This window comes from Delphinus delphis, chromosome 1 (assembly GCF_949987515.2).
Source record: "Delphinus delphis chromosome 1, mDelDel1.2, whole genome shotgun sequence".
NCBI lineage: Eukaryota > Metazoa > Chordata > Mammalia > Artiodactyla > Delphinidae > Delphinus > Delphinus delphis.
The window spans coordinates 41,181,136-41,203,320 of NC_082683.1; the positions used below are offsets into that span (position 1 = coordinate 41,181,136).

General features: G+C 41.4%; 1 protein-coding gene across 3 annotated transcripts in view; it reads left to right on the top strand.

Annotated features, from left to right (window-relative positions):
• ELAVL4 (ELAV like RNA binding protein 4) overlaps positions 1-22,185 on the top strand; it is an 85,150-nt gene that overhangs the window by 37,852 nt on the left and 25,113 nt on the right. For all 3 annotated transcript variants that reach the window (XM_060021776.1, XM_060021767.1, XM_060021785.1), the window contains exon 3: positions 20,262-20,365. In XM_060021776.1, coding sequence (XP_059877759.1) covers positions 20,262-20,365 — 104 coding nt within the window. The remainder of the gene's footprint in view (positions 1-20,261; positions 20,366-22,185) is intronic.

Consider the following 22,185-nt stretch of genomic DNA (forward strand, 5'->3'; position numbering starts at 1 on the left):
AGAGGAGGAAACATATGGCTGAACCAGGATAGAGTTAGGTGGCTCAGGGTATGTCTTAAAGCCAGAACAGCTGGAATGCTAAACTGCATTTTTATAATTGTCCCTCTTGTTATCACTTCTCTCCAAAAGGAATAGAGAAAGCATGGGGGAAACTAACAGAGAAAAATCGCCAGAAATCAATCCGTGTACAACAACAAATAGTTTTGATCTGCCGGTCTAGATTGTGTGATTATTTGCATCATAGAGATAAAAAAAAGAATTATACTTTTACTTCATGTCACTCTCCATGTGCCCATACAATGCAGTTTTTAAGAGGAGTCTTCTATCCATTTCAGGCAAGTGAGAGCTCTGAAGCAGGGGTTTTGAGGACAGCGTGGTCCAAACTGAACACTATCGATTATAAAACTGAATCTATGGAGTGACCACTATATGGAATAGATTATGTGGGCTGTGGATGTCTGAGAAAGGGTGAAGTCTGTGTTAGTTGGAGCTATTGGCCGGAGTGGGGCGGCGGTGGTTGAAAGATGGGGTTAGGATTTAGGTAGAGGGAAGAAAAGCAAAGGAATGGAGCTAAAATTCCAGTCTAAGAACAAAAGACTTTTTTATTCCTCTGTGCTTTGGACAAAGGAAGTAGAGCTGGGACGTGCCTCTTTGGAAGCAGTAGTCTTATATGGAAGCAGCATTGCCAAGTGAAGCTAAGCACACAAAAACACCAAGACAGTTAGAGTTGCACCCCAGCGGACAAAGACAACACTTCCTAAACCCCACCTCTAATCCATCTCTTCATTTCTTCCTTTATAACACATCTTTGGCTTAATTAATATTATCATTTAGTGGAAAGAGCAGAATAAGGCAAAAAAGATGCTTCGCTACTGGAGACATCAGGGTGAATTCTTTGCCACAGGCTTTGTATGTAGAATCACACCTCTAATTAAAGGAACCATCTCAGTTTTGATTCAGTGACATTGGGTAACTTCTCTTCTTTCTCGGATTTGTGAAAGTGCTAATATTCCTGTATGTCCCTCTCAGGAGGTAAGATGTGGAGTGTGGACTACAGTAGTGAGGGGTTGGGCAGAGGGCTGTGTCTGTTAGAGCATCAAGGCCAAGAGGCATTACATGGGATAAAATCTCTTGGGTTAAAGAGGGAGAGGAGAGTGAGTGTTGTGGGTTACCTCATGTTACCTCATATACAAGGAACGACTAATAGGGACACTTTGAGAACTTAATTGTTTTGCTTCTAAGATAACTTTATAAACAATAAAAGGTGCTGAAAAAAATCCTAAAATATGAAAGTGCTTTGAATTCACTCCTGAAATGTGAATTCAGCCCTAGGGTAAGTTTTATTAGTATAATTTCTGACAGCACCCAGCAAAGATGAATAAAAAGAATAGCAGCAGCTTTTGTATGTTTTTGTGTGCCTTCTGTGTGTTCTGGGCACTATATTAAAAGCTTTAAATATAGTTGCTCATTTAAATAGTAAATTGGGACTTCTTGGAGATTCATAATCATAGCCAATGTTTATTGAGTACTTACTATGTGCTAAGCATTGTGCTAAGATCAATAAATGGAGTTTCACGTAATCCACAAGACAGTCATTTTACAGTCAAAGAAACTTGGACTTAGGAGCAATTGAGTCATTTGCCCAAGGTGACTTAGCTCCCAAGTAGGGGAGCTGGGACTTGAACTCTTGGCTGTCTGACTAATTGTGGGTTATCCCATTATAGTTTATCTCTGGCAGTTTCCCTGAAGATACTAAACTGACATCTCCCCTATACAAACCAATTCAGCTTATATTGCCTAGGGAATGAAAACTTTTAGTACAGGGAAAATATAATTAGAATTCAAAATCTTTTGTTTTGGAAAATAGCATGCTATGCATTGAATTAAATAAATGCCAGTGTTTTTCCCCTTTTTTCCTTTTTTTTTTAACATCTTTATTGGAGTATAATTGCTTTATAATGGTGTGTTAGTTTCTGCTGTATAGCAAAGTGAATCAGCAATACGTATACATATATCCCCATATCTCCTCCCTCTTGAGCCTCCCTCCCACCCTCCCTATCCCACCCCTCTAGGTGATCACAAAGCACTGAGCTGATCTCCCTGTGCTATGCAGCTGCTTCCCACTAGCTATCTATTTTACATTTGGTAGTGTATATACGTCCATGCCACTCTCTCACTAATGCCAGTGTTTTTAAATTAAGCAGGTTGCTGCTTACCTGAACAAGGAAGCATAGACTTGGAGTAGTTTTTACCTTCAGATTCTCTCTTCACAAAATACCCCTCACTGTGTTCTCCTTTTCTTTATCTTGCAAGCACCGTATTGAAATGGATCCTGCCTTAAGTTTAAGTATACTTAAAACCCGGCCTCAATTATGCATATCCAAGAAAATCCCAAGATATTGATTAGCTAAATGAACTTTTCTACATGCATATCAGAGGGATATTCGTTAACGATGGGAAGAGTAGAGGAAATAGTAGCATTTATCAGCATATTTTGCTGCTGATTTTGAAAATGTACTTGGTACAGTACAATGTGCCTCTTGAATTCAGAGGAAAATCAGGCAGATTTGCATCTGTTATTTTATTTATCACCTCCCTGCAGTCATTTTATACGTATTCCACAAAGACGAATAAAAGAATTTTGAATTGTTGACTTGGGGAGGGGGTTGATTATTATTGGAGGTGAATGGAAAATTTTTAGGTATGGAGAAGATTTGGGAAACTAATGCAGTTACAGAACAGGAGAATAGGGGTCTGCTTTATTAAGGGGAACTTAGAGAACGTCAGAACGTTAAGTGCAGACAGTAAGCCATGTAATCATTGTGCCTCTTACATACCCATCAAGGGCAATCAGAGACCTCCCATCCTTTCTAATTAGGACAGGTTGGCAATTGAGTGGAGCTGTGAGGTTTAGAGTTTGTGCAGGCACAATCTTTTTCTTTTGACACATTTCTTTCCCCAGGACGGCAATAGGCAGGATTAGAGACCAGGTATGGTTTCCTTTTGCCCCCTGGCTATCTTTCCCTTCATCTTCCCTTCCAAATCAGAGGGTTCTGCCCTGCTTCTGAACTCAGATAACCCGTAGGAAAATATTCTCACATCCCAAGAGAGATGTCTCAGAGGATTTTTACCTAGGATGTGAATCAGGACTGGGTATTTTAAGGATTTTCTATTTCTGTACTTTAGCTGACTGTTTGGTTCATAAGACCAATTCCTTGTTCACTAACCACCCCTCCTTCCCCCAACACATAAACACACCCGCCACACACACACTCACTCACTTCCCCCTTCTCTGTAAAATGACCTGGTTGATTGAGACTAGGAACTAAGCAGGAAGGTAATGTCAAACTGAAATTTCCACACATTATCTAAAAATGTAATTCGTCAGCTTCAGGGTAGGAGGAAAGTGCTTTCTGAAATGTGTTAATGGGAAATTCATTTTTTTCTTGTCTTCTGTGAGCTGTGGTAGTGGTGATTTCTTTTTTCACTCTGCCTCCACCCTGCCCCCATTCCACATTTCCCTTACTGCTCTTAATTGATGAACTCTGTTATCTGTCTTTTATTCCTTGTTAGAACTAAAGATCTTTTTGAGTTGCCTTTTTGTTTTTTCTACGGCCCCAAATTGAACTTTGATAGGAGAAGATATTTCTAGTTTGGAAAGAAGATAAAATTCAGATGGAGGCCATATATTTGTATAAGGCTTTTACATTTGTAAAACATTTTCAATCGGCCAATTATATTTATTTAGTGTCTGCTCCCTCAGGCCAAATAAATGTTATTTACTTTCCTTCTCTTCTCTTAAATTCTGTATCAGGTTCTGTGAGGAAGCTAAAAAGGGTAAGACATAGTTTGTGCCCGCATGTTGCTGCTAGCAGGGCCAATGAGTGGGGGAGGCCAGGACAAATCACAGGACCCTACAGAAGCCTGCAGGTCTGGGAGGGGCTGGGAGCCTGCTTATGATGCATAAAAATGGTGCCACCTTGCTGCTTTGTGTGGGGGTGGGGGGGCGGGGGGGTTGTTTTGTTTTTCACCAAAGCCCAAACTCACCTTTCCTGACCCTAGCTGTTAATTTCACTGGAAAGATAGCACAAAAGGATTCATAACAGAACAATGAAGTTGGAGGTTTGCCTACTGTGTGTCAGCTACAGTGCTAGGCACGCTGTATATGTTATCTCATTGAAGCTTTGTACCAGTTATGCACGGACAATGGTATTGTCCCCATTTTACAGATAAGAAAGCCAAGGCTTAGAGTCAGTTAGCTGGAGAGTGCAAAACCTATGGTCTTTTCTATTCCCTTACCTGCCTCTGCTGAATGAAGAAGAAGAAAACATCAGCTATGGGTGTTCAAAGGATAAAAAGATCACTGTGGGCTGGGGTTCTCAGAGCAGGTGTCAAATAGGAGCAAGCCTTGAACTTGGTAGAGAGTACATTGTAGTCTGTGTACACAGACCAGTACACAGCTGAGCCAAGTTTCAGAGATATCTTCAAGGGATAATGAATAGAATAGTCAGGACTACTCTGTGGGGTAAAGTCAGTACCCCCTTTGTGTTTATGAAATAAGTTCAGAGAGTTTAAGTAATTTATCCAAGGCCATAGCTAATAAGTTCTGGAGCTATGATTTGAACCCAAGTCTGTCAGACTCCAAAGTGTGTTCCTTCTACTTCGCTAATAAATAACCTGACCTAACACAGGAGGTGGACAACTTTCAGACTTCCCATGGTGTCTGTGATTTGAGAATCATTGTTTTTCTTGCTGAGGTCAGGGCCATGTTCTCTGAGTGACTCTCTTTCCACCTACTTCAATTTCTTGCTGATTTATAAGTTTGGTTTTCTGCTTGGCCCTTGTTTTGTAGTTGGATGTCTGGTGAAACAAGGCACCATTTACACTAAGTGGATGCAGCTAATTAGGGTAATTACCCTAACTCCTATGGCTGCTAATAGAATTTCTCATCACAAACGTCTTAAATCAGATTAAATAGTTTTATTGGTAGTATGAGCATAAAATATATACTTAATAATCCCTGATATTTGCCTTTCATGTTTATTTTCAAAGATTTTTATATTCAGTACCTCCTCTGACCCTATTAAAGTAGCCAATATAGGCAATGTCTATACTTACTTTACAGATAAGGCCAGTGCACCCCAAAGAAGAAACATTTGGCTTCTTATTTTCCTTTCTTTTTCTTCCTCTCTTTTTTATTTTCTTGGCTTGTTTCCTGTCCTGCTTCCTTGTTTATTTATATGCCATTTGATCCAAAAAGGATTTGAATTGGCTTATGAGATGGAAAAGAGCTAAAATTAAAATAGCCATAGATTTTTTAAAAAAAACAAGGTAGAAGGGAAATGGGTGTAGAATGGTAAAAGGAGACCAGAGAGAAAATTTGTAAATTATGTGTCACTAGGTGACTTGTCTGAGAAGTAACAGACCACCTGGCCCCCTAGTCTGTGTTTTCTTTATGTCAAGGAAATATGGATGGTGACAACCTTGATCCCCTTCTCAAATGGTAACCAGGATCTCAGCCCTTCTCCCCTTCCCACCACACTCACTAGAGCCTCTGATCGTGGAGCCCACTGCCAGCTCTACTACAGGATAGGATATGAAGCCTGAAATCACATACATAGAGTTTTCCTTTTTTCAAATTAAATCCATGTTGGATTGATCGACTTGTTTTTTATGGCCAGAGCAAGCAGCCACACAGAGAAGCTGCCTGAGTGGAGTCCCTGTTTTCATTAACATAGGGTGTAGACAGTGTGCCAAAGGAGGCGTCCTGAAGCGAGATTCTTTGCCTGCTGCCCTGGACTGAGGTATTGGTGGCTTCTGAGTCTCTGCAGTCTTCCCCCTTCCCCTCACTCCCAAGGTTGGGCACACAGGAACGTCAGTCCTCTGCTTCCATCTCCTTGGTGAGGGTTCCTACACTGAATCCTGGCAGGTTCCGCATTGTCTGGGACCCTGAGCTGGACAAGAAAGAGGAAAATATGAATGTCACTCTCACTTCCTGGCCCTGACCCTGGAAACTGCAACTAGTTCTCAGCTGCCTTTTCTCTTCCCAGTGCCCCTCACCAGTCAGTGGAGGCTTCCCAATGAGACAGGCCACCCTTTAAGTACAAAAGAAATGAGCACTTACCCAAGAGCTCTACACTCCCCAACACACACAAACATACACACACACACCAACTTCCTGGTCAGAAATACCAGATGCAGTGCATTGGACTAACCAGAAGTGAGACAGATGTCAGTCAAAGTCCTACACCACAACCCCCTTCCTCCACACACACACACTTAATAGATGCAGGCATGGCCTTGCATAAGTCACTGCATTCCCCTGGACCTCCATTTTCTCAATATACAGTAAAAAGATAAATCCTTACCCTACCTTCTTTGGATAGTACTTGTGAGTTCAAACCAGGTGACAGATAAAGACACTTGTAAACGAAAACAACCTGTAAATGTGAGGGACCCCTTCTATCCCATAACTCCTTCCCTCTTCTCTCTAAGTGTTCTACCACTGGGCCAACAAACAGACAAAAGGAGATAAGTGGGAAAGTGGATTTCTGTCCTGGTTCAGTCCTCAGTATGTAATTCCAAGGACCAAGTAGGAGAAGGCAGGAGGATGGAATGGGAACTCAGATTTATTAAGTACTAGAAACCAGTCACTTTATGTGTGTTATCTCATTTAATCCTGACCTTGCCTCCAAGAGGTAATGGTGACCCCATTCTTCAGATGAGGAAACCAAGGCTCATGAGTTTAAAATGACTGACCTGAAGTCACACAGTTGGCAGGTGGCCGAGCTGTCTGCGTACCTGTGTCTCTCTGACCACATGCTGCTGCCAATTGGGATAGGAGTCCTTCACAGAGAGGGTTCCCTGCATTCTGCTGTTTCATCCTGAGTTGTGAACGTGGCTGTGTAGGATGTATCCCCGTAAGCCTCAGAAATAGCTACAGTAATAATGCACTTTACTAATGCAGTGTTAGTGGTTCTGGAAGATTATAAATTAAAGCCTTTAGTTCAATATTTGAAAATGTCAGGATGGTTTCTGAGACTGTTTTAAAAATCAGGCCACCTTTATGAGTGGCAACATGAAGAAATGGACAGATCCACCAAGTTCTCGTTCTAGCGCTAGCTCTGGGGTTTGCAGTGGATCAAGCCGTTGGGTGCCTCAGGTTGTCGTGCATAAGATGGGGATAACACTGGCTCTTTCCACCTTACCGTGTGTTGTGACATCAGATGAGCTGCTAATGTGTCATTAAGTCGTTAAAGTGCTATACCAATTCAGGATATTACTGTGGTCACCTGGAAGATAGGCTATTGTAAGCAGGGGATTTCTGAGGGTAAAGTAAATACTAAAACTCCTGTGATAAGCTAGCTTTGCTTTCTAGCCTGCCTTCCAAATGTTTTGTTCAGTTATCTACGTACATCTCAACAAAAGCTGATTACCTCTCTCAGACATCAGTGTGTAACTGTTATTAATGCTCAAGCTGATCAAATTACAATGCCACAGATCCTACTTGCACTTTGATATTAGATTTTGGATTCCGGTCTATAATGAATGATTTTTCTCCATGCATTGGAAAAATTGGTTAGCAGAGTTCATAAGAAAGTTTAATTAGCAGGCTGTTTGTGAAAATAGCGGCTGTGAGTCATCGTTCAGAATGAACTAACATTTCTCAGGGTTGAATTTGTTCTTCTGTTCCTTGAGCAGCCACACAGGATCCTTGTGTTTGGGAAGCTGGTGTCTGCATGCTGCCCACTTGAACTGCATCGTGTAATAAACTAATGACAAAACCAGCAGATTTGAAAAGCCAGAGAGGAAGAGGAGGTGTAGGGTGTTTATATATTTGTGTATGTGTGTCTGTGTCTTCCAGGGGAATATCGTGGACCTACTATAATCCAGGATTGTGTGAGGCAGGAGGGCCTAGTGAGTAAGAGCTAGCTGCTCTGTATGCATCCCAACCTCACCACTTACTAGCTGTATAGCAGGAAAATGTTTGCTCTCTTTGTGCCTCGGTTTTCTCATTTGTAAGATAGGGATATTGAAAGGATTATTGTGAGCATCCGTATATGTAAAAACTCAGAACAGCACCTGACATATATAATTCTCACAGCCGTTCTGCAAGGTGTAGGTATTATTTGCTCTATTTAACAGGTGAGGAAACAGAACTCAGAAAGGTTAAGTACCTTGTCCCAGGTCACACAGCTTCTAAGTGGCAGGGAAAAGTTGAACCCATGTTTGTTTGACTTCAAAATCTCTATTTTTACCTACAGTACTGTACTGCCTCCCAGGGTTGTATGCCTAGTTAGTTAAATATAGATAGTGTTCATGTGTATGCCTGTATGTACGTACCTATAAGTGTGTGTTCCTGCTTGGGGTCCACATAGCCACACACAATTTTGTTTTGTTTTTCCTCTGGATCTTTGGTTCTCCTAGTGAAACACCTTGAGCTCGTCGCATGCTGACTACTGATACGTAGTGAGCTAGAACCAGACTTGTACAATGTGTACTAACATGTGAATATATACACAGATGTCTGACCCCCTCCCCACTGTGCATTTCTGTCCTGTGTCTAGATTATCCCAGAAGCAAGTCTGTGTGATGTCTTCTGAGAAACAGAATCATGGACTATCACAGTGAAAAGAGACCTTAGAGGTATTCTCTGGCTTGGTCTCCTTGTTTTCTGCTGGTGCCTCTGGTATCTTAGGAACTATAGCTCAGAATCGGGGTCCACACCCACCCACCTTAGGGTAATTATATCTTGAGACAGTATTCAGTCCTGTTTGAAAGAGTAATGTTCATTTGGAAATCCCATCTAAAAGTCTTTCCCAAGGGTATTTAATAGGTAATATGTTTTTTAAAATAGGTTATGTGACTGCATGAGTTTGGGAAACTGAAGTAAACCAAGTTATAAAGGAGTTTCTTTTTATCACTACTTCTCTGAGTCTGTGCTAATGTGTGTTATAAATCTTAAAAAGAACGGTATATAATATGTAACATTACCCAAAGAAGCTTTTCTTCTCCAGCAGTTTGTGGGCTGTACATTCTTAGCCAGGAGGAAGAAATGGAGCTCCATTAGGGATAAGTTTTCCGGGTAGAAGGAAAGCAGACAGTTTGAGCCAGTTACTACCTGATGACCTCATTTCTTTTGTTAAGAAAGAGGTGGGGTCATCTACTGCATGTGGATGGGCAAGTGGAGGCCTTGGTGTCCCAGGAAAGTGTTACCGACTCCCAAAAGGGACACAAGATGATGCCATATGGGTCCAGCTCTCTAGCACCAGCAAAGTCCCATCACATACTAGGCATTTTTGTTGAAAATTATTGAGTACTGGGTATGTTCTGGGAATTATTTAATTTATGGGTTCGTTTGGTCTCCTGACTGTCAGGGTGACGTTTCATTTTCCATCACCTGAAAGAGCTGAGCCATTAGAAGGTGTTTACATTTGGTGATTCTCGCACGGATCTCAGGCACTCCTTCATTTTCACCTCTCCCAGGTATTTGACTCAGTGTGATGAAGCTGGTCACACCTGCTTGGTGCAGCCATTCCCCCAGAAGCCTTTAGCTTTTAAAAAAAATAACAAAAGAATATGGCTTCCCTCCTCCATTCTTACTCCACAGACCCATTTCTGTGTGAGTTCTTTTGTTCTTGGGTTTTGATTTCTTTATTTTGTCTTATTTCTTAACTGTAAGCTGAATGGTGAAGAAAAGGGAAAATATACTTTTGCTTCTTATTTCTTTTCTTTTTTTCATGCATCTGGGGAATTTCTTTCTTTTTCAACATTTGTTGGAGCCAAACTGAGCTTTCAGACCACAGTCATGAGCTTCTTGATGGTACTTCACTATCATTGAACTCCTTGATGGTAGGGACGGGAAGTTCCACACAGCCGTTAGCGGTTAAGTCCCAAGGCCAGAGAACCCCATGCCCTTAGTTCAGAGAAGACACTGGCAAAGGTTTTCAGACAAAATTCTTCTGCAACTCATATTTGACATCCTGACTTAGCTTTGCACAGACCAGTTATTTATCTCACCTCCTTCGCTGAGAGCCATGAATTTTCTTTTACTTTGAGTAAAGGCAATTTTAATAGATTTATATTCAGTTAGTACTTATGAAACATCTCCCTTGTGCCAAGCCCTCTCACATAACTTATCTTAATTAATTTAAATCCCAATATGATATCAGGAGCCTCCACCTGCCCTTTATAAGAATAGTGTCTGATGGGAGTTTTAGAAGTAATTTTCTTTGTGCCTAAATACAGCAATTCCTTTCACCCACAGACATTTCACCCATAGACAATCTCATTTTGCCCAAAGGCTGATTACAGTGTATATAATTAGTATTAACCTGATAACTTTTTCTGCCTCTTCTTCCTTTGTTGCTAAACCCTTCTCTGACATCAGCTGCAGTTCTGGAATCACCTGTTGGTTCACATCCATTCTAGGGGGAAGGTCTTGTCTGTCTGACATCGAGAACTCTGTTTCACGTGAGAGTAAGCCAACCGAGAGTTAAGAATTCTAGTTCATTTCTTTGGCTAGCTGGGAGTTTGCCAAATTCCTCCTCTTTTTGTTTTGACCCTTGTTAAAAATATTTAAATATGTGACTATTCTTTCCTGTCTGTAAGAGTATTCTGAACATAATTTAATTTAATGTTGCTTCTATTAAGAATCTCTTACTGCCCCAGGGTCATCAGTCTGAACATTTCTTTTTGTGTGATAAATGCTGAAGGTAAGCTAGTTGTCACTGAGGCTTCTATTTTCCCTGGTACTTTACCTAGAATACATTTTCCTTTTGGTTTTTTTTTAACTAAGTCTAAGTACTTGATACTAGCTTTTTATCCTATGAATCGCCTTTCTTTCCTGAACGGGCAGAAGAAAAATAAGGTTCAGATTAGTTCAGTTTTTTCATTTATTGAGGCTTATTATTGAAGTGTATGTTTGAATATCTGTCATTTGGAGCAACTTACTTTATAGAACAAACCAAAAGAGTAAGTTTTTTAAAAAACACTCCTTTGAGAACTGGTTGGTTGGCTTTCTTTATGAAATAGTGTAGCTTTGTAACTGGTCCTTCCTGCTTTCGGGACTCCTGGAAATCATCATATATACTCTGAATTTCCATGTACCTCACCCCAGTAACAGAGGTATTGTTTTACATCTACTTGAACAGTTTGGTTGATATCGTCTCTGAAATCAAGAAACTCTGTTGAAAGCCTGTATGAGCTTTAGAGTCAGAGGGACTTGTGTCTTGGGATCTGAGGCCTCTGGACATGTCTTCTCAATGGTAAATGGCAGTGACCATACCTAACTTGTAAGATTGTTTTAGGGAGCAGATGAGATGATACAAATTAAGCAGTCAGGTAGAATTTAAATGTTCTCACTGCAAAAAAAAAAAAGATAAATATGTGTTAATTAACTAGATGGGAGGAATCGTTTCACAAGGTGTTTATATATATATATATATATATAAAAATCATCATGCTGTACACTTTATTTTATTTTTTTAATTTTTATTTTATATTGGAGTATAGTTGATTCACAGTTACGAGTGTACAGCAACGTGATTCAGTTATTCCCATACAAGTATCCATTCTTTTTCAAATTCTTTTCCCATTTAGGTTATTAGAGAATACTGAGCTGAGTTCCCTGTGCTATACACAGGGTCCTTGCTGGTTATCTGTTTTAAATATGGTAGTGTGTATGATCTTACAAGCTTATTTGTCAATTATACCTCAGTAAAGCTGGAAAACAAGAAATAAAGCACTCAGTATACATAGTAAGCACTCAAAAAATGATAACTATATTTTTACTATTAATTTGATTATTGAATTCATACATTCATTCATTCAACATAGATTTACTGAAAGCCTACTATGTGCCAGACATTGGTTGTACCAAGATTAATAAGACCCATGTCCCTGCCCTAAGGAACTTAGGGTTCACTGAGAAATACATTTAGATCAACAAGTTTATATTGAATGCCCACTGTGGACCAAGTGCTTTGCTTGTTATCATCTTGATGCCGCATGATGAGCTCTCAACTGGGAAGTTTCATCTGCTTAGGAAGCCAGAATGTAGCCTCTGGAAATAACCAAGTACTGATTCAATGTAATTTTAAATACTTTGGGAATTCAGAATAAGAAGGCTGGGTCCTGTTTTTTTTAATAGTGTTTGTTGTTGGCAGAGAGCAGAGGCACTCAAAATTTCAGATGTCTAAATGATTCCTAAATCAGTGCCAGAGGTATGGGGAGATCTCACGTATACATCTGAGCACTCAACTTAGAATCGATATTGACAGTTCAGGTTGACATCAGCTGCACTGGCCTCCTGGAAGTAATAGCTATAAACTGAATAGCAGTCTTCTCTCCTCAAGGGATAGATGCTTAAGCTGTCCCCTCCTCCTGGAACGCCCTTCTCTGTCTATGGCCTGGCTATCTCCTATCAATCTTTTCAAATTAGTCTCAACTCAGTTATATCCTCCAGAAAGCCCTCTCTCCTTCTCACTGTCACAACACTTAGCCACACTCTACTATAGCTGTTGATTCACAGTTCTGATTTTCTTACTGGACCATGAACTGCTTGCTTCTTCCTTGGTCCTCAGTTGCCAAATCTGTAGAAGAGACTCAAAGATGATTGATAGTTAAGTCCTTTCCAAGACTGTCATTCTATGACCTACCAGATCCAGTTTGACAGACACAACCAATGTGGAAGATGGGAATGGGATACTTTGGGGTATATATTGAAATTAAATGGAAAGAATGAAGACTTGGAGATAGTACTAGAAAACCCAGGCTCTCTCAAAGTCTCAGGCACGCTGTGCTGTGTCAGGGCAGGTGTTTAACACACAAATCAGCACATATTCAAGAAACCAGGGCACAGCAGAAAGTGCACAGGCTCTGAAGTCAGATGGGTCTGGCTACTATTCTCTAGCCAAATAACCCTGGGTGTGTTATTTCTCCTTTTGAAGCCTCAGTTTCCCCTTCTGTAAAACAGGGATGGAAATGCCTGCTTCAGAGGTTGTAAAGATTTAAATAATAATATATGTAAAGTGCTTAGCCCACAGTAGGTGCTAATAAATATTCTCTATTATTTTTATTTTCTCAGTTAGAAATCAGGATAAACTGTGAGCATGGGGTCTCAAATAAATATAATTTAGAACCTTTGTATCTTAGCATTAGAAGGTATCTTATGAATTGATCTTGTTAACTGCTGCAACATCTCCTGATAAAATGTAGATCTGTTTGCATAGTTCTAGTCAGGGGGCCCTTACCACCTCACAAGGCAGCCTGTATCCTCATAAAATCATTAGTAGAAAGTTCTTCCTCTTATCAAGGCAAAAATCTACTCCCTCACTTTCTTCTATTGCCTGATTCTCATTCTCTCCCTTGGGACACCACATAGCAAGCCTACCCCTGACTTCCCATGCAGCCTTTCTAGTGTTGAGCACCCCTAGAATCTTCTCTCCTTCAAGGTTAAAGCCCACAGGTCTTTCAGATGTGTCTCATGGGATCTGGTTCCATACCTCTTACCACCATCCTCTGGGAACATAGCAGAGAACGAAAAATACTTGGTTTCCGCCATCAGTGAATTGATATTCTGATTGGGGGGTTAGGGAGTGAGACAAGTCACCTGAAGGCAGGAACAATTTCCTGGTTATTGGAGGCACACTCATAGTATCTAGCATGTAGTAGGTGTCAGTTATTTGTGGAATTAGTATGCCTATTGCATGCTATGTACTCCAATGTGAAAGAAAAGCATCAGAAACATTCTCTACCTTTGAGGAGGTTGGGCCTCATTCAGAAGATAGCATCCTCAGACGCAACGGTGTAAGGCAGTATCTACTGGGGCATGGGAGACGAAAGAAGAGAAACCAGCATCTATTGAGCCTCTGTTATGTACCAGGCACTTTACATGCATTATCACTTTCAGTACTCCTAATAACACCATGAAAAAAGTAATATTAAGTCCATTTTGCAGATGAGATTACTCTAGAAAAAGAGGCAAAGTAAGAATGCAAAATCTGCGGATGAAAAGAAATAGCATATATTAAGAAATCCTGAGAGCTTTCCTGTCAGAGCTTCCCTTCCCGGTGACTCTGAGTTAGATGTGTAGTTTTCTCAGAAATCAGGGTGTGGAGAGGTTCATTCAACTTAGCCTCGGTCACAGAGCAATAAGCTGAAGCTGCATTTCTTGCAAGTCCCCAGTGATGCCAGTGTTGCTGGTACAGGGATCACACTTAGAGTAGCAAGACTTTAAACCACACTTAATTTGAGGGAATTGTGTGAACTACCAAAAGAAAATAAATCCTCTGATTAGTTGGCTCTACTAACACTTGAGTTTGCAGGAGAAAATCCAAGACTCAGACTGTCCAGCAAGTGTAAACACCCACAGAGGTGGGCTGGGAAGGAAGAGAGCCATGGATGCTCTAGAATCTCAAAGCATCCCAGTCACTGTGAAGAAGGGGAAGAGTTCCCAACACAAGGGGTGTGCATCCCCTTGAGTTCTTGCCTGATGCCAGACACTGCTGTGCCTTTGCAGAGAGACCAAACCCTGTGGAGAAAAGGCATGAGCTGGGAAGTCCCACAGACCTGCATTCATTCAAATCCTAGCCTGGAGGCCTACTTCCTGGTTGACTTGGGGCCGGTTATTTAACATTTCTTAGCCTCACTTTCCTTATCTTTACAATGGGCCTAATGGTACCCATTTCCACAGGATTAAATTAGGTAATTTTAATAAGCCACTTAGCAGAGTGCCTGGCACAAAGTAGGCACTGAATAAATTATAGCTTCTGTTCATCCTCATGTTAATATAGTTAATCCTCACGGTGATCCTTTGATTGTGAAGATAAGGGATTATCCCTGTTTTTCCAGATAAGGGAACAGGCTGGTGAAGCTTAAATGAATTAACCAAGGATATACAGCAAGTACAGTTTTGGGCCACACATACATGAGTACATGCAGTAACAGCCTCAGAACTCTCTGACCCTCTTTAGGGTGTGTTGAAGTAGATTTCAAGGCAGTGGACAACAGGGAATGTCATCTCAGGACTGGCAGGGAGGGAGTCCTAGGATTTGAAGTTGGCTGAGTTTAACCCAGCATGTGGATTACTGCCCTGCAGGTGATCTTGAGGTGACTGGGGATTTTATCATGTGCTTTGAGAACAGAATTTCAGCCTGAGCTAAGGGTTCCAACATCCACAAAAATTCCTTACTCAACGCAGAAGGTTTCATCAACAGCAGGTACCCATCTGGCTGCCCCCTTGGGGGCTTTGCAGATGAGGGGAGTAGCTGTTCGGTTTCTGGAGAATGATGGTTTTTGAAGAAAGAAAGAGCAATGTGTGCAGGTTGGCAGTGCAGAAATGCTGAGGCTCCTCCCGGTCAGCCCTGTGAGGGGACAGCTTCTCTGCTGCTGCCATCAGCCATAAGGATGTCATATTTAGGGTCCTGCTGTCATAACCCACAGGACCCCAAAGGCAAGGGAAAACAACTTCTCTCCAGAATGACTGGGAAATGAGGGGTTATAATCAGCTATGATGGTGACATTTCCTAGCATTTGAATACAATAAAAGTGCTTAACACAAACTATTGAAGGTAATTTACTTTTTTCTCAGGCGGTTCAAAACAACTTCAGAGATATTTCAGGGCCTCAGTATAGTTGTCAACAACACTAGTTCCAGTGGAGTAACTGGATATGGCAAAGGGGACTAGATTTGGAGTCAAAAGATCTATACCAAGGGGTGAGCAAACTATGGCCCAAAGGCCAAATTGAGCCCATTGCCTCTTTTTTTCTAAATAAAGTTTTATTGGCACTCAGCCATGCTCATTAGTTTACATATTGTACATGGCTGCCTTCACGCTACAATGGCAGTGTCATCATGACAGACTGGAGGGCCCACCAATCCTAAACTATTTACTGTCTCACCCTAAACATAAAACAGTTTGCCAACCCCTGATCTAGACTCAGTTTCAGCTATTCAGGGATAGTAGAGCAAATCGCTCTTCTCTCAGAACTTCAGTTTCCACATCTATAAATGATGACTCTCTCTCCCACGGGGTTGTTGGGAGACTCAAATGTGACATAATGGGTGGAAAGGCACTTTGGAAACTCAGGATTTCTTTGGAAACATGAGCCAGGATGGTTTTTATTTTTCATCTGATCTGTGCTGGAGGGGAACCCACCAGGACATTTTTTGTTTGTGTTTTCCAGTCCCTGATGTCAGCTTGTTGTCCTGTTCTCCCTTTTTCACAAATATGAAATGAATTCCCCAGGTGCCCCTCTCATCCTCTTCTCCCTCCAAACATAAACACATCCTGGTCATGTGCTTCCAGCAATGGAGAATTAGTACAAGTGTATGTATCCATCTGTTCCCTTATCAAATATTTGTTGAGTACCTACCATGTTCAAGTACGCAGTCTTTATAAACTAGTTCTTGTAGGGAGAAGTGTTTGCTTTCTAAGGGGAGAAGTTAGGTATAGAAATTATTATAACAGAAGAGAAATATTGCCACATTGTAGTACGAGGACACATCGTGTCTTTGTGTGTGTATATGCATATGTGCGCAGTTTAAAAAATAGAAATATTCAGGTGCAGATTTAAGAAAAACTTGTTAAAAACAAGAATCTGTTTAATCCAAAATACACTGAAGCGCCTTAAAAATGTAGCCATTGTGTATAACAGTTTTCCCTTGGAAACTACATTCTAATTTTAAGTTTCTATCCCAAACTGCCAAGAATGCCTTTCTTGCCCATTCACGGTCACTGGGCCTCTTACCCAAGCCTGCTGGTCAGGACTGCTGAGGACTGGTCACAAGGAAGGGTTGTAGGTCTTGGGCATCAGGGAGCAGGCACTCACTATAGTTTCTGAATATTGGAGGTAGTCTTCATTTTATAATATTGTATCTTGTCTTTAATGATTTTGTTTTTTCTTTATTGGTGATTCAGTAAACATAACTTCAATGATTTCATTTGTATGCTTGGCTTGCTATCAAAATAAGCTCATAAACTGGGAGCAAAATAAAGTTTGTTTTAATTTTCTGTTCTGAAATTACTGTTGCCATACCTGTGTGGTCACATCTTGCTGCTGCTGATAAAGGGAGAGAATGAAGCTATTTGAGAAGAAGAAAGAAAAAAAAAACCTTATCTATTTCTGGGATGCATATAGACACACTTAGTTCTAGGCTCCAGACTGGGTCCCCTGGGCCTTCCCAGCATGGTGGCTCTCTTGGTCCTCATAGAAATAGTGTTGGTATTCTTTGTGAATATGTTTCATTTGTATTTTTCTATGTTCTGTGTACAATTTAAATACAGAAATGCAAATCCAAAACCCATCACCAAAATTAAAACATAAAATTCTTCCTCATTTTACTCTCCCTCACTACTAAAACAGTTTCTGAAAGAAATGAGGCTTGGGTTTTTATATTTTCTACCTAGGGATCTAATCCTCTCAAGAGTGTTTTAAAAGAATATGCTTAGCTCCACTGAGTATTTTTTATGAGACTTAGCTGTATTCCTTCCATGATGGCAAAGAAGCACGTAAAGAAGCCTGTTCATGAACCAGGCTAAGCACAGGTAGTTTTATTGTGCTGCCAGTTTATCTCATATCTTTCAATTCACAGGCAAGCCTTTCCACCTCTCTCCTCCTCCTGTTCAGTGCAGTGTCCTGTTTTAGAGTTTGCAGTTCATTATTTCATATCAAGGAAAACCTCTGATCTTTTATCCCTTTCCTTTCTGAAACGGTGTTCATCTAGTTTTTAGTTTTCCCCAAAGCACCCTCATTCTTGACATTAAATGCAGTCTCTCTCTAAACCTAGAGCAGATGAGCATAACACGGTTGTGCTAATTGCAGTCAGGTACTAAGGTGATGGTGGGTTTGGGACTACACAGGCAGGTGGGTAGATGTGGCGTATCTTGCTGGGCAGGAGTCTTTCCTTCACTTGACCTTCAGAAGCTTCCTAGAATCTGAGTGTGTTTTCCTTCCTCCTGAAGGAATGTTCTAAAATAAAGATAAAATATAGAATATAAAAATCATAGCCACTATATATATTTAAGATTTCCGTAAATATATGAATAACTGGAAAGAAAGGTAGTATATCAGGGAACATGCACCACTGGTAGGCATGATAAATTCTTCCACATATATTCCATCAGTACAATGAGTCATTGTTAAGTGGTTAAGTGCAGTTAAGTGGTGAGTGTTTTGTCTATATTTTTCGTATTTCATTTTAATTTTATACAAATCAAATTTAGTTGGATAGATTGACCCTGACCTGTTTCCTAGAACTCATACATAAGATTTGTCATTGAGATTACTACTTTAAAAGTGCCCTCTATAGCCCCTCAGTTCGGTGCATGACTGTTTAAAAGAAATAACTGTAAGACTTTTACAGCAATTTTTAAGGCTTCTCTTATATACAAGGTAAATAAGGACTGATAAATTTGCATGATGAAAATAGACTTAATTAGGTGAATTTAGCTAGGCTTGATGAGGTGAAGCTGAATTTAGGATGAATGATATTTTTAAACCAATGAATTAGTCTCATGTATTTTTGGATTTGCAAAAAATTTTCTGAGAACATGTAGCAGGGTCTTGTATTCACACGCATCTCTTTCTCTAACTGTTACTCTCCTGTGTGTGTGTGCATGCGTGTGTGTGCACACGTGCACTCGCCACTCATACACACATACCTCTCACACACCACACATAACCCAGTGAAATAGAAAGAGAAGGGCCCTGGTAGCTACAGCGTGCTCAACATTTTCTCCCCCTTCTTCAGTTACTAATTCTGGCTGCTGAAGGGCATATCTGGCGAAGTTTGCGCCTGTCTTTCCTGTTCTAACCCTGTTATTCCAAAACAGAAGGAATATCCTAATGTATTGTCATTTGGGGTTTTCCATTTGGGGGACAAAAACGCAACTGAGTTTCCTCATGATTCTCTTTACTTCCACCCTATAAAGGATAATAAAGTCATCCATTTTCTGATCCGGAACCCAACTTGTTTTCCCAGGTTCCCTCCTACGACCAACACAAACACAGACATTTACCAGCAAAACAGAAGCTGTTGGAAAGATTTTTTGGCTGCTGAAGTGGGCTCCTGTCACCAGGACATGGCAGACTTTTTGCTGTATTGTCTCCCAGCCCTGGTCTGAGTGTACTCCAAAGAGAGCTTTATGTAATCAGTCTTTCCTGACATGTGACGTCCTGTCATTTTCCTCCCCTTCGGCTCTGCTGCCGCCCACAAATCAATAACATTGCCTGGGAAGTTCAAGCTGGCTTTGCAGCCACCCCAAGCTCTGTATTTCTTAAAGAGTATGTCAGAAAATGTAAAGTTTCCTAATGATATTTTTGGCTGATGACACATGGCAGAGCTGATGGACTATTTATAATCAGTGGCACGATCGCAAGCACATTATTTTTATTTCACTTAGTGGGGGAGCCCTGTCACTTGCTACCTCTCTTTCCAGATAAGTTGATGCCATCTTCACCTAAAGTAGCTAAATCCTCTTTGCAGAGTGTATTTGCACTCTGCAAAGTGTTAGGAGCTCCCCAGTTCTTTCCATTTTTTATTGTTCTTAGGCTGGGGGAATGATGAGGGCAATGAATGATTTGTTGCAATTGCTTTAAATTCTGGCCGCACCTTCACTATAAATGTCTCCAGTCTTTGCTGCTCAGATCTTGCTACAGTCCTCTGAGTGTAGGCATGGATAGCATGACTGAGGCAGCAGACACAGCTACTGCATCCAGCACTTGTCCCAATTTTACAGGATTGAGCATAGCAGAGCTGTCTTTTGTTGAGCAGCTACTATGTTCTAGGTACACATTGCATGCTCAATATCTCGTTAACCCTCTCAAACCTGTCTGTGGCAAGTGCTGGTATCTGCAGAGAAGAAATGTCTGGGGAAAACAGGAGATTAAGTGAATTCTCTTCAGAGTCACACAGCTGATAGAAAAAGCCCCAGGACTCCAGTTCAGAACTCTTCTAACAAACTACACCTGGTCTTTTCCACTACCCTGCCCTGCCTTTTCCCAATTAAGTGGACACTTGTGTGTATATGGTGTGGACGTGCACGGGCACTTACCTATTCCCAGCTGGGGCAGCTCCTGTGAGTTTGAAGGCTGACCAGAGTGAGAGATGGAAGAACTGGAAACTTCTCAACCTGGGAGTAAACCCTGGTATAAAAGGAACCATGTACTAGAGGGTTTTGACGCACTGCAATGGGAAGTGTTACCTCTATAAAGATAATGAGCTCTCTCTCTCTCTTTTTTAAAAAATGTTTCCACAGGACAGAGTTTAGGGTATGGATTCGTTAACTATATTGATCCAAAGGATGCAGAGAAAGCCATCAACACTTTAAATGGACTCAGACTCCAGACCAAAACCATAAAGGTAAGAGGTTACATGTTAGCTCCTTATTTGGGAGGCACTGGTTAAATTTCATTCCTTTGATCTAATAAATTCAGGCTATGAGGGAGCTGGCAGTGGCGTTCTTTATTTATTATTCAAAGGACACTTACCATCCACTGTACTAAGTGAGGGACACAGATCATTACAGAAGAAAGAGGTGACGGTTGAGTAGAGGGAGGGGACCACAAGCTGTGGGACCTCCATTCCAGAGAGCAGGTATGATGCCAGGGATGACTAACCCCATCAAGAATGCCTGTGTGGGCTTCCCTGGTGGCGCAGTGGTTGAGAGTCCGCCTGCCGATGCAGGGGACACAGGATCGTGCCCCGGTTCGGGAAGACCCCACATGCCGCGGAGCAGCTGGGCCCGTGAGCCGTGGCCGCTGAGCCTGCACATCCGGAGCCTGTGCTCCGCAACGGGAGAGGCCACAACAGTGAGAGGCCCGCGTACCGCAAAAAAAAAAATGCTTGTGAGCTCAAGCCTGCAAAGATGGTCAGAGCAGAGCCAAGGGAAGAAGCTATTCCAGGCAGAGGGAACAACACATGCAAAGCTGTGAAAATGTATATAAACATTGTGAGTGGGGAACAAACATAGAACACACTATGGCCTAAGGTTGAGCAGGGAGATGATGAAAAGATGAGGATAGGAGGTAGGCAGGGGGCTCACATGTGAGGCCAAGCATCTTGGTTTTACCTAAAGGTGAAGAGGACCCTCCTAAACAAGACTTGAAAAGGAAAAATCAGTTTAAAAGAAATGCACTGGTGTAATAGGGTCAGGTACTATAACATCTGGGGAGGAATGAAAAAGTAAACATTTTAGCAATCCAAAAATAATCAGACTGGTAGATAATATCTCAGGAGGGGTTGTTTCAAGTCAGAAAAGAAAAACAGTCCCCCAGAGCCTGCTCCTCCAAATGGACATTTCTGTGGCTGGATAGTTACTCTCTCCGTTCAGACTTCACCTTGTGAGGATCCTTGAGGAGGTGGTGCTGTTTGCTTTCGGCCCCTGGCCCCTGACAGCCAGTGGTGGTCTCCTGGATGGAGCCTGCCTCTTCCTCAGCCTCCCTCTCCCTTCTTCCCCCACCTCCAGGCAGCATCCTGTTTGGGGGCAGCTGCCAGCCGATTAATGAGTCCCATCCTTCATAGCCTATGAAACCATGGGGAGGTGTGTCCTGGGTGCTCTTATCCTCACAACAGCAGGTCTGACGCAAAGTAGGACAAAAGAGAAACCTCTCCCAGAACGGAAATCTACAGATGGCACCAGCTCTCAGCATTTGAAAACACAAAACCAGAACTTTATGGTTCAACAGAGCTACTTTTCCAACATCCAGACTGACAGGAGGCTACTGGTGTAAGAAAATCTTAGCTGGGAGGTAATCAAAACAAAACCAAAACAAAACAGAAACCTTCTCTTTTTGGAATATATTATGTGGTTATCTTTCTTTCTCTTTCTCTCTCTTTTATATTTCTTTCTTCTTTCTTTCTTCCTTCCTTTCTTTCCCTTTCTTTCTCTCTCTTTCTTTCCTTCTTTTTCTTTCTTTCTTCCTCCACTCCCTCCCTCCTCCTTTCTTTCCTTCCTTCCTTCCTTGCTTCCTTCTTTCCTTTCTTTTAAGCCACTCTACTTTTGCAATTTAGTTTAGCTTATTTTCTAAAGATGATCACTTTCCTGATCTCATACAGTCTGGGCTTCACAAAGACCCCAAAATGGGCTTGACATAGGTTGCCTCAGTCTCAGCTTAGAATCAGTCCCTGTGAGTTCTCTAAAGGAGAAATAATTGAGAGTTGTTTAATTATGGGGTAGTCCT